General features: G+C 47.3%; 1 protein-coding gene across 1 annotated transcript in view; it reads right to left on the reverse strand.

Annotated features, from left to right (window-relative positions):
- LOC121665428 (AP2-associated protein kinase 1-like) overlaps positions 1-13,544 on the reverse strand; it is a 50,401-nt gene that overhangs the window by 21,206 nt on the left and 15,651 nt on the right. The window contains exons 3-4 of the mRNA XM_042029581.1: positions 4,181-4,299; positions 2,073-2,181 (exon numbers count right to left, since the gene is read on the reverse strand). Of these exons, the coding sequence (XP_041885515.1) occupies positions 2,073-2,181; positions 4,181-4,299 (228 nt within the window). The remainder of the gene's footprint in view (positions 1-2,072; positions 2,182-4,180; positions 4,300-13,544) is intronic.

The following is a 13,544-nucleotide window of genomic DNA, read 5'->3' on the forward strand; positions in this document are numbered from 1 at the left end:
AGCTCTGGCCATCCCAAACCCCAGCACACACAGAGTGAGCTCTGGCCTCCCCAAACCCAGTCCCCCCACCATCCCTGGTCCTGGGCTGCTCCTCAAACTGGGGCTCCACAGTCAGCGCACGAAGAGTTCAAAATAAATTCACAACAAACCTTCCCAGGAGGCTGTTTACGATGTGATCACTCAGTTTGTTTCATTCCCCTGCATCCCAGGGGTTTGCAGAATCTGTGGGCAGGTGTTACAGCTCACCTGGGCTCTGAGCAAACCTTCACACCAGCTCCCACAGCCCACCTTGCCCTGGCTGTGTCAGCACTCAAGTCATTCTAACTAAGCCATGTAATTTTCTGGTTTTTTCTTCCAAATAGGACTTATTATTCCTCTAGTCAGACAGAAAAGGCTGAATTTGGGGCACCCACAGTCCACAGATTAGTCTGCCACATGTAAGCAAGAGGAGGGAGGAAGGGAGACACTCAGAAAACCCACACATGAAGTGGCTTGGCTAAAGCTGTTGATTGGCAAAGAAATTCAGAATCCATCTGTAACAAGGGAAACTCTGCAAAAACAAAAGCAAGTTTTCATGAAGAAGCCCTGAATTTGTCTCAGCTTTGAGGTTTTGTTGCTGTCAAGGCCTTTCCCAAACAATCCAGAGGTTCTTTTCTCCTCTAAACACCCTAGACAGACAGAGAAAAACTCCTTTCTGAAGCTCTGGTGAAGCAGTACTGTATCATTCCACATCACAAGTGCTGGAAAACTTTCATGGTAGGAAAGAAAAGCTCAGTTTAATGAATACTACAGCTGTGAACATTTTACACTCAAAATGAATGCAGTTCTGCACACAAAGACACTGATTTGGTTTGGAAACTGCTGGCCACAAAAGGGAAGTAACAAGGGAAAATCAGCGTGTAACAACCATTGCAGTGGGAATGCTGCAGACAGCGGCCGGCGTGCGCTCAGCACAGCATCTGGCAAGAGCCACGTGAGAAATGCCACCCTGCAGCTCTCCTCCTTTCAGATGGAAGGAAAACGCCTTAGAAAGATGGATTTTACTTCATTGGCCCAAAATTTGGGTACTGCAGCTGGGGGGGTGCATGTGAACAACTCAGGTTTGTACCTCCACAGCGGGCTCTGCACATGGAGCTGAGCAGGGACATAGCAGCGCTGCCAGGCCTAGAGCTTACAACAGGTCTTGTCATGTTTAGGTTTAAGCTTAAAGAGAGCTTATGAAGTGATTCCTTCAGCAAAACTACACACAAAGTTCTTCCTTTCACCAGCAAACAAACCCAGTGCAAGGCAGTCAAGATTCCTGCATCAAAGCAAAGCAGCAAAGAGGACACGGCAGAGCAGAAACCTGCACTGGGCACATTTACACACATCTACATGTCCTTGCTACATTTGACCCCAAAGCCAGACAGGCCCAAAAATACCGATTTCCATCAGCTGCCACCATCCAAACCAGCCACAGGCTCCTGAAGTCACCTGGCCAAAACATTACTTTTGCTGAACACTCTTCCTGCAAGAGGCATTTGAGCCCAGCACATGCGTCATGTTCCAAACACCACATCCCAGCCACAAAGATCAAAGCTTTGGGACAGCTAGAAGAGCCTGTCTGGCTACAGACAGCCAAGCAAAAAGGTCAGAGGTAAGAGGAATGCCTCTTGGCTTCCCATTATCCATTTCATGCTTCTTCCAGAATAATCCTAAGCCAGGCTGTGGATCAAAGCTTGCAATGAGACTAAAGTGAAGAAAAATTACATTCCTGGCAGTTTTAGAGGAGCCACTTCTTGTGTGGACCATTCTACAAACAGCAAGATGTATCTTAGGGTCCTCCTTCACAACAGAGGGGATCCAGGACCATCCTGGGCAGCAGCCAAGATGGTACCAATCCCATTAGCAGAGTCAACACAGTCTCACGGGTCATCCACTTCTTCACCCCCAGTCCTGGCTTTGCTTAGCTCAGAACAGCTTCCTGGCAGCTTAGGAACAGCTCTTCTTTCGAAAGGAAGATGATGTGCAAGTTCCCTGCAAGCACAGAGGGACAAACCCCCCCATGACCAACACGCCAGGCCCCCACTCACCCCGGCAGAAGTCCATGAGGATCAGCACTTCCCACACGTCCCCGCTGCTGACGGAGTTGATACTGGAGTCGATGTACCCCACAATGTTCTTGTGGCCAGACAGATCCCGCTGCAAGACAGACAAAGTCACACCATGGAGCAGCCACGTAGAGCGAGCAGCGTTTTCACCTGGCTCCTCCACACCGCACAAGCTTCTGTCACTTGGGATTAATCGTCCTGCAGAGCTTGAGCAAACCTCAGGTCTGTCCCTACCTGTTTTCCTTCCAGAAGGATCTGAGACAAACAGCAGAGGAACAGCCAACCTGATGAACTAACTTAACTTGCTCAGGACTGGTCCAGATTTTGGCACATTCCCTGAGGTGGCCCAGGCCAGGCCCTGGGAGCTGCTGGGAGCTACACGAGGGGAGAACAGGGCAATGGTGGTGGTGGCCACGCAGGACTTGTTGGCCTTACTTGCCTCATCTCCTTCCAACTCTTCTGCTGACAAAACATATCTCAAATCTTCACATGCTCAAAAAAACCCACTAAAACAACAAAATAAACTTTAACCTTGTTTTTAGAAGTGCTTTAAGTAACTCAACGGATTAAAGCCCAAGTTCTCACATCAACAACTTACCACAGAATCACAGACTGGCTTGGCTTGGAAGGGACCCTAGAGATCATCAAGTTCCAAGCCCCTGCCATGGAGATGCATGCTAAACTGCAGGGAAAAATTGCTTCTTTGGGACTGCCAGCTTCACACACGCTCCCAGCTGTGACAGCCAGCCCAGTCTGATGCTCGGCTTCACCAGTAAAGAAATCAAGGCTCTGCTGTAACACCGTGGGGCTGCAAAAACTGCAGTTAAGTGTAAAATAATTCCTTCTTGCAGAAAGGCTGGGAAAGAAGTAAACATTTCCTTTGAGGGATGCCCTGGTTCTTCAGGACACAGACAAGTGCCTGGGATAAGATCCAGCCCAGGAGCAAGCAGCCCTGCCAGGTGAGAAGGACCCTCCTCACCCTCACTTTCCAAAGATGTGAAGACAAGAGAAAGCAGCAAGTGAAACCCAAGTAAACAAGCTTTGTGAGCACAGCTAAACCTTTGATGTGAGATCTAATCTCACCTTTTCCCACATAGCCACAGAGATGCCAAACCAAGCCCAAAGCTTCCTTGCACTATCACAAACTACTGCAGTTCACTTTAAAGGTATTAATCTAATTAAAAGCTACTTCAAAAATTACACCCAGAATTGCTACAGGTAGGAGTTTCTGATATGAAGATCATCTACCCCAAACCTGTACCTCGTGCGGTAAATTCACAAAAGGAGGATTTTGTATTTCCTTCCCCACCTCTAAACGCTCATCAGTATCTTGGAATACAACTTCAAAGGTGGCACCTCCCATGTTTACCATGCTGCAAACAAGATTAGGCAAATCTATTTGGATCATCTCCGTTTTGTCTTTGTTTACAGAAGCTAAGTTTAAAACAGCTATTAAAAATAGCTATCCCATCATATAAATCCTTGTGCCCAATAATCTAGAGAAACATCCCAGAGCTTATTACAAATACTTTACATTTCAAAAGCCCTGGCAGCAACTACCCACAAATACTGTTTTAATCTACCAACCTCACTGATGCAGAGATAACCTTCACCCTGACCCAAAGGATTAGAAGATGTTGTGATATAGATTTATCTCAGGATGGAGGTGTGCCATTCATGCACTGATTTCAGTTCAGAGATATCAGAATCATCAGCCTCTTCTGATCAAGTTTAAAAGGCTGAAGACTTGGGCTCTCAACTGAAAATTGACAGACTCTGAATTGCAACACCCCCAGCAATGCTCACCTCTTCAGCCCTTCCTTTGCTCATTAAACCATGCAGTTCACCCCTCATTTTCCTGAAATTCCCTGGGTTTTTTTTCAGGTACCAGGTTTTCCTTGTCCACTGGAACTATTTACTTTTGAAACAGTTCACAACTCCAGGGGTTAGGTCTTTCCACACAAAAGCCATTTTTGCTAGGAAAATGCAGTTTGTGACCTGATGCCAGAGTTCACAAGCAGAAGGTGACCAGGCTCCCACCCCACTGCATTCCAGTCTTCCAGGGGCCCCAGCACAGAGCAGTCACTCACCATGATCTGGATCTCTCTCTTGCAGACCTGCAGGTCGTACTCATTATTGACGTACATCCTTTTCAGGGCACACTTCACCCCATTGCTCGTCCTCACCAGGAACACGATTGCAAAGCCACCTATGGAAGACACAAAATCACCTGTTCATTAACAAGAAACCTCTTGCTCTTTGCTCCCAACCCTGTCCCTGCCAGGGGAGCACAGCAGGAAGAGGGAGGGCACTGAGCAGCTCCCACCACTCCATGGTGGGAATGCTCCTTCCCGTGCTCATGTCCAGAGCTTCCAGCTCTGCCTGGATCTCTAGGAACTAAAAAGGATTCAAGGGGGTAATCTTCAACTAATGGCAGTGAAGTTAACACTTAACATCTCCATAAAACAAGCAATTACACCAGTCCCTGGTCCTGCCAGACAGTCCCTCATTGCTCCGTTAATTCCCATTATGAAGAAGAAAGCTGAAGGACAGCAATGCTGCCTTGGACAGAAATCAGAGCTACACATCACACACTGAACCACCAAAGGCCTAAACTTAAAAGGCTCTGCAACTTTGAAGCATCTAAGTTACATTACAAAGCTGATTTGTGCAAGAAGCAGAAGAAACATCTCCCACATGCGGTTTGATGTTAATGCTTTTAAATCGGGACAGAAGAACAAGGGGAAAAACCCACAATTCTGTGGTCATTGCTATTAGTAAAGTCAGGACTCCCAGGATAAATTACTTGTTTCAGATGAAAGCCTTTCATCTCTGTCAGCTCTCCATCCAAATACAAAGGTTTACATTTGTAGTCCTGGCAGAAATAGGAAGCTGATGGAGGATGGAGGGATAGAGGCATCAAAAGCTTCACACCTGGCTCCGGAGATCAGAATGAATTTGGGCCGAGTGGCACAGATCCAAGTAGCCAGAAGTGCTGCACACTGGTAAAAAGGGAGGCACAATGACACTGCTGATGCCACAACCCAACAGCACTTCATCTGTTCTCCGGCACCTTACACTGCACTAAATACTTCTTTTATGTTCAAGGACTCGTAAAGGCTCAGCTCACAAGTGAGTTACGTGTCTTCAGAAGTCCCACGACAAGGAGAGCAGCAGTTACACACCACAGAAGTCAAGTCACATCCCAAAGAATTCTCCTTTTCCAAGTCTGAGCCCTTTAGGGAATCCCATTCTTCACAGGCTGCCAGAGACCACCAGATCACCGCCACACACAGCTCCACTGGACACGTTTGTGCCTCGTGGTTACCCAGCTCTTGCACGGGTTGCCCCCATTGCGTGACAAGTGACAAACAAAGCCACACTTGGGTAAAATTTATGGTTAAAATAGGTGGCATATGACAAGAAAAGAATGAAAAAGAGCAAAGAACCAGACAACACTGCTGTGTCTAACGTACAACTCTCCCTGTTTCTTATCAATGGCTTTTACGACGTAACAGCCCCTCTTCCACACCGACACAGGAGTTACACATGCAGGTAACACACCTGCCAGCACGGGAACTGCTCGGCAGGAATCTCTCTCAGCAGGCAAACCCTCAGTTTTACACAGCACAGTTCACCACAGGAACTAGAGCAGGGTTTTCGAGGAAGCCCCACTGACTTTTAGAAGCAGCCCCAGAGATGTAGCAGAAAGATGCAATAGAAAGAAGAAGCAAAACAAACAAAAAAACACCCACTCCTCCCCCCTTCCCAAAAAAAGCATGAAGACTTCAATAAAGGTCTTGAAAGAGATACCCAGGCTGCAAAATGGACATTCAAATTCAGGAAACTGGGACATGGCCCTGGGATGCAGCACATCACAGCTGCTCGAACCCCCTCGCAGCTCTGGAGGAGCCTCTGTGCACAGTGCTCGATTCAGACCCAAAAATAACCCTGACTCTCTCCCCAAAGCTGCTTCAAGTTGAGGATCTCAAATTACAAGTCATTTTTAAGAGTTTCTGAACCCACAGCAGCAGCCTTATTGTTCTCCCCAGCCACATTTGTCTCGTTTTTGGAGAACAAATCCGCACATCCCGCTGTGAATCTTTAGCCCAAAGGGTGGCTGTGCAAAAGAGGAACACAGCGCTGCACTGATTTTTCTTCCCCCTCTTATAACCCACAATGGAGCCAGGAAGAAATAAGGGACTATAACCAACACAATTTTCCCAAACCCTACTTTCCTAACAGTCTATGTTTTTCAGAATTATTGGAGAGATCAGGCTTGGACTTTTTTTTTTTTAATTTATGTACAATACTTCCATGGATCTCAGAAAAATACCAGAGAAAACATTAAACAAGAAAAAAACAGAAACCAAACAAAACCCCAAAGGGTTGGTTTTTCAAAGTTTATTACAGTCTCAGCCATCCTCAAAACTTTTTGGTAATCACAGAACACTTGGGTTTCCCTTCCTCCCCCCAAAATGAGCAGTCACCCACAAGAAGCCCCCACTCCATTCCAGGGGCTCAGTTCCCTTTCCCAGCTCTGGCCAGGCCAGCAGGATACGGGATCTCTGTTTACAGTGCTGTGCTCAGCAGAAAGAAACATGAGCTGAGCAGCAAAATAGATCAATTAAACTTTTTAAAAAAAAAAAAAAAAAAAGCAGCTCCACTAACCCTCAAGAACCTCCTCCCAAATCTTTGCTTCAGCTGAGTGGGACTGGAGCCTCTTCAGACCAACTGCTAATGCCTTGTTAGCACAGGTCCCTTCCCTCCACCAGGATCCTGGGCTAATTAACAAAGTCACCTCCAGAGCACCCTCGTTAGAATATGCACGTCATGCACAAAGCCAACTGGCACAGAAAACTACAGTCTGTGCAAGGGAGAACACAGATAAAGCATCCTGAGAGCTCAGAGGAAAGAGATGTTCATAATATTAAAAAATAATAATAGAAATCGAGCTAATGGGTTTTGATACAGGACTCAAACATCAACACAGACTTGTGGCCCGGAGCATCTTCCAAATGCAGCAGTGAGACAAAAATACATCAGGTGAAGCCACATCCAAGGAAGAGGAACCTGTGACATCTGCACTTACAGAAGCCACAGTAAAATTACACCTCGTGTCCTTTTCTCCCTCACCTTTGACTCCTGCAACTTCAGCTGAAAACACCGCACATAAAGAAGATGTGCAAAACTGTTAAATTTATTTTGTCTGCAAATAAACCCACCAATGTGGTTACTTTATTATTAAGCTCCCACTGACTGCAGATTAAAGCACGACAATTTTGCTACATGTAAAAGCAGCACGGCTCCCTCCGGAGAAAATGCGGATTGGTTCCATCAGGGAAAACACAGCAATTTTTACACAGCAATCTAGAGGAAGTGACTGTGCCATCAGAGAAGCAAAATTTGATGACCCACACCCATCTGAGAGTTTTACTTTCTATACAACTCCTATTTCAGCTGGTCCAACTGCCTCAATCAAAGCAGACCACAGCATTCCTTCCCAGGCTTTGACTGTACCCAGGATTCAGTCCAGAAAGGCACAACACAATCAAGAACTTCTAACTGCCCACTTCACATTTAAATCAGCAGGTGTGAAAAATACCACCCGGATTTTAATTTATCTGCATTTATTACACCTTCCACTGCTAATTGGCTTTAGTACTCCTAGTCTGGCACAGAGGATGGGACTGCAAACAGGAAAACAGCAGGAAGAGAAGGGAAAGGGAAGAAGCACAAAGGACAGCAGCTTCTTGCCGCACTCTTTGTATGTCTAGAGCCCTCTGTGTGTAAGATTCAAGTCCATCAGCAGGACACGCAGGTCAGTTTTAAGATGACTAAAAACCTTCCCCTCCAACCTGGCCTCCGAAGGAAGCACAGACAGGGCAGAGAAATCAGGCCATCGACTTTCACACAAATTTGCAGGAACGGGGCTTGGGCACATCCACAGGCTGGAGCAAATTGGAGCTACAGCAGGAATCCTGCTCCTTCCAGGAGGCTTGGGGCTGCAGGTCCTCCCAGGCCAAGGTTAGAGCTGTAGGTACATCTGCTTATGGGCTTGTTGTGCCACAACCTCTGTTAGACACTTTTATATATGTATAAAAATCAAAATAAATTCGATAGATATTTTTAATTTGTATGTGTTATTTATATTTATTTATTTTTATATATACGTCTGTAGATAGGTAGATAGACAGTGGCAGGGATGCCTGGCACTCCGTACCCAGAGCTGGGGAGATTTCCTGTCAAGTTCCTGCGCACAAGAGACGAGTCTGGGAGCTTTGGCCCATCCTTCACCTCCCAGATGCCCAAAATGTTTATTACCGACTGCTCATGAACTGCACAAAGATAAAGAAAATGGCCACAAACTGTCGCATTGCAGAAAAGGCGCAGCATTGTAAGGCTGGGGGGCAGGTGCATACACGGGTTATTGGCCAATACACTCGAAGCATTTGAAGTACTTGAAACCTTTTTACTGGCAACTGTAGCCATCAAATTCACACCACAAAGCAGTTCAGAAGGACCCGCGCTCCTCAGGCCCCTCAGAAGCAGCACTGTTTGTAGAGCAGCCAGCAAACACAGCTCAGGTGTGACAGCAGAGGGGCAGCAGGACCCACCAGATGGCTGAGAGTGTCCCTTGGCAGCACCAGCCAGCCCACAACAGCCCAGGGAGGGACCGAGCTACCCAGCACCTGGACTGCAGCCAGCACTGCTTAACCAAGACTTTCGGATGGATTTAAGAGCTGCCCTTCGCCCAGCACACAGCATTTCCAGCAGAAATGGGGCCGTTCCCAGAAGCTGGTGTGTGTCTCCCATGGGTTGCAGGGTGACGATGGCTGCAGCCCTGCCTGGCCACTGCCCACTCCACAGACAGGCTTTGCCCAGACAAGCCACCCATCTGAACTCTGTTTTTCACAGTCAGCCTCATACCCTTACCTTATCTTTTAACTGCTGACAGCTGGTTAACCCTTCCTCCTTGCCCACTGCACATCTACACCACCACCACCTCCTCAGCCTCAAGGGCTTTCAGCTTCCAGAGCTCCAGACCACAACCAATTTCTCCCTCATTATTCCAGTCCACCCCCCAACTTGGCTAAATCTGGGTAAAGTTGAAAGGAAACAGATCAAAGACAAATTTACTAGCAATTATGATGAAGCCCTGCCAGATGCACATTACAGGACCATTTACTTCTATTCTCAGAGAACAGCAAGACAACAGCCAGGCACTGCCAGCTCCAATGTAAAAGATGATCATCTCAGGATCTGTGCAGCTCCCAGCAGCCAAGGTCAGCTCAGGAGCCTGTGCTACACGTGGCCAGGGAGGGCGGGTCACACACAGGCACAGCTTAGAGGCAAAATATTCCAGGCACCAGGAACATCCCCGTATCTTTGCTGGTAAAGCCTCTTTTCCAGTACACGTGTAGAAAGCAAAAGGCACGAGACCAGTGCAGGCTTCAGCTGCAACAAAATAAATAAATCCAGAGACTTGCAAGCGCCAGAAGCGACAAAAGCAAGAGCTAAGCCTGAGAGTCACCTCAGAGGACAGTTTTCCCCCGCACATGTGCCTGTGGTTTAAGGTTCTGAAGGAAATTCAACTCTCTTCCCGTGCCAGCCAGCAAAAGCTAAAAAAGCATTCCCATTCTAAAACATGGGAAGTTATTTCTGTGTTCATCCTTAAGACATATTAACACTGCTGAGCAGGCAGCACACAGCCAGCACTGGGATCACTGTCAGCTTAGAGCTTCCACCAGCTACAGCGGTTTCTCTGGGGAAACTTTTTGTGTCTCTTTGGCACTTTAGGCCTGCCTCAACAGCATGGAAACATGGTTATCGTGCTACACACTGCTGCCTGACTGTTGTACTTGCTAAAAGGTTTTAGGATAAGCTGAAAAAATACTGGGAAGTTCCAATTATCTCCAGTCAATATAGATGCCAAAGCAATTTTCCATGCAGGTTTGTGTCAGGGTGCTGGCCAGCTGCCAGCTCTGGTAGGTATGTTTTCAGCCCTTCTGTAATTTCAGCAGGATGCAGAACTCCTCACAGCCAGGCAAGCACTTCTAAACTAGGTAAGAGCAGCTGCACAGAGCTGCACGTGATCCCTCTCAGCTCCTCCAAGGTAAGGAGATAGCGCTGTGCTGAGTTTAAGGGATTCATGTGGATTGCAAGCCTGGAATCCTCTTGCAGCCAGCAAGTCCCAGGCAGGCAGCAATGCCAACCTGCAACCAAGCACAGCACTGTTACGGCATGGAATTTGCACCAACTGATGTAATGGTCAGGAAGAACCACAGAGACCGGGGCTCCTTCCATCACCCTCTGGTGACAAGCACCTCCAGGGCTGCTTTTCACCAGGGCCACATAAATCAGCTGAGCTCATCAGGTGCTGCAGCCGAGCCGCGCTCCGGACGCCACCCCCTCACCCTTCACAGACCCACCTGGTCCTTCTGGGATGGCACCACTGCGGGGTAGCAGGGAAACCACCCGAAATGGCTTGTCCTGAGAACCCCCTTCCTACCAGCACCACACCTGTACCATCACACACCATCACCTCCTCAGCCCTAGTCCAGATCTTCCCACTCACAGGTAACCTGGAACAGCAGAGAGGAAAACAAGGCACATCCACAGGCAGGTGTTGTGCCTGCCAAACAAGAGGCCCCCAGGAAAAGCCTGTTTTCATAGAATCCTAGCATATCCTGAATTGGAAGGGACCCACAAGGATCACCCTAGTCCAACCCCTGGGCCTGCACAGGACAGCCCAAGAATCCCCCCACGTTTTGTCCATGCCAGGCCAAAATAAAGCAAGTTCACTTGCAGCCCAGACAGTGTTTGAAGCCCCAGCTCAACAGACCACTTCACCAGAGTTAATCATAGTCCAGGAGCGGGGCTGGACTCTGCCCTGTGCACACACAGAAAAGCAGGCTGGATTTCATGGGATCTGCAGGACCAAAGGCCCGTCCATGAACCATTGGTGCTCCCAAAACAAGCTGCATTCCTGTGCTACCCAGCTATGCTGATGCAACAGCCTCTGCCAGAGACAGCAGAGGAACAGGAACAGCCTCATCCAAACACAATTAGGCAGAACCTCCTCCTAAAATCCTGCTGAATGTTCCTCACAGAGACACGAGCGCTGCTTGTCCGGGAGCAAAGGAGACACACAGCTCCATGACCTCCCAGCTGCACATCTGAGCTCTGCAAGAGCAGCTACAAAAACATCTCCATGGATGTGTTTTCCCTCTGCAAACACTGTCAAGGTTTTCCTCCAATCACATCCCTCATTTTTTTTTGCGAGGCTATGTTGGGTTTGAGGAGGAATCGCTCCTCTTTTCAGTTAAGGCAGTCAAATCATCAGGCTTGAAACTGTCAGGTCACCAATTTCCACTTTCAAAAATAAATAAAAATCCACTGTTTCATTTTGGATTTTCTCCATCACCCTTCCACAAACAAATTAACAATACCTGGAATTACCATAGCTCCTGATAAACATTGTGAATGCCACTAAAAACGTTATTCCTCAGGGGTGAAATTCTTTTCTGAGATGGACAAACAAGACATGGTTTTCCACTGGATTGTTCCCATCTTGCTGTATTTTAGCTCCATCTCATCCCCCTCAATGCTCTGCATGCAGACAGCCCACTGTGCTCCAGCACGGCAGCTGAGGAGAAGCCAAGTGCTGTTCAGGTGTGCCCAAAACTGCCCCGGGAACATTCAGCCTCCAGAGACAGCCAGCAAGGCATTTTAAGCTCTAGCTGTACCAGCAGGCACTCAAAATTAAGTGCTCTGCTGAACCAGGCACAAAGCCACTGCATTTGCACAATTCCAATACTTACTGATTCTTATCCATCAAGAATTATGTCATATTTTGCCTTATCTCACCAGCCAGAAGAACTTCCTTAGCACTTACCTTCCTAAGTACAAGGGCAGGCTCACTCAGGTTTTGTTTTTTTTCCCCACAGTCAGGATGCTGTGATCCAGTTACAGGAAAATCATAGTGACTCCCTTGCATGGGGTGTTTCCAGCTCACCATTCCCAAAGCTTTACTAATACACAGTAATGTATTTTTCTCCCCAGTCACAGCCACAAGCAGCTGTCACACAGACATGGCACATTACCCATCACTGGACATCATCACCAGGCAACACCAGAACCATTTTCTCTCTGCTGCTGTCCTGAGGAAGCCATCCTGCACCTCTGACTCCTCTAACTGGAGCAACATACACTCATTCAAAAAAAAAAAAAAAAAATTCCCCCTAGTTGTGTATATACAATATTCACTCCTTCCAATCCAAACTATTCTATGATGTGATTCTTGATCCTAAAGCACCCATGTTTTTGGGTGTTTTTTCCAGAGACAGAGATGGCTACAGCAAACCTCAGCTTTGGAGTCACTTAAAAACTGGAGTCACCACAAAGAAAAAAGGCCAAGGAAAACAGTTTGGCCAAAGTTAAACAATACAATAATCTGTAATTATTTCAGACAACAGCCAAGCTCAGCAGAGCTCTGCAAGCATATCAGGGAAAAGCTCTCCATGTGCCAGTGCTGCTCCCCTACAGCTCTGTGGGCCAGCTTTCAACAGAGGTGAAGGAATACCCTCAGCTTGGTTGCCCACACCTCCAAACCCAGGAGGAACAGAGACAAGTGACTCCTCTGTAGGACAAGCAGAAGAGGTGCCCTGGGATCCCGTCCTCTGAGCACACTGGGGGCTGCTCAGCTGCAGAGACCTCCAGAAAACCTTCCTGTGACTGCTGGGAAGTGCTACTGGGACCACACCACGAGTCTCGAGGAGGCTCCCCAGCAGCTCCTATAAAAAGCACCACACTGTCCCACAAACCCAGCAGTGACGGGGAGGGAAGCCAAGGAAAACAGTCCTACTGATCCTGCCTCGTGTCATGATCTGGTGTGACCCTCCACACAAGCAAATATTTGCTGGCATATTTTAATATGGGCTTTTTATTTTAATAATAGCTCCCCGTGACGGGCATTAGGATTATAGTGCTATTTTTGTGGCTATTAATCTGCACCAATGTATTCTTTCTGATGCCTTTAGTCCACTCTTCCATTGCCCAGCAGGAGGATATTGCTGCACATACCTGCTGAAAACACACCATTTCAAATCCCATTTTCCCTGGTTTTATGCCACTTCTGCACCACTTCTGAGCTCTTTATTTCCAGGACAGGATATTTCACCCCAAATTAAGTTTTCTGTTCCAATATTATTCCTTGTTATTACCAAATGTGCCCACAAACCAGAGGCAGCATGGTGAAGTGTTCTACTGTGATACATAAGGGGTTGGAATGACCAGGATCACTGTACACTGCTTTTTTTTGCTTTATGAAGCATCTGCAACACCTTTAAAGTCACAGAGTGTCAGCATTAACACCTCTAAAAAAAATACAACTCCCTCATTTTGTTTTTGAAGTCGTTTGAGGTGCAATTCAGAAGGCACAGTAACAAGGCA

The sequence above is a fragment of the Corvus kubaryi genome, unplaced genomic scaffold (genome assembly GCF_017639235.1).
Source record: "Corvus kubaryi isolate FWS band 111438036 unplaced genomic scaffold, C.kubaryi_AGA036_p1.0 37326, whole genome shotgun sequence".
Lineage (NCBI taxonomy): Eukaryota > Metazoa > Chordata > Aves > Passeriformes > Corvidae > Corvus > Corvus kubaryi.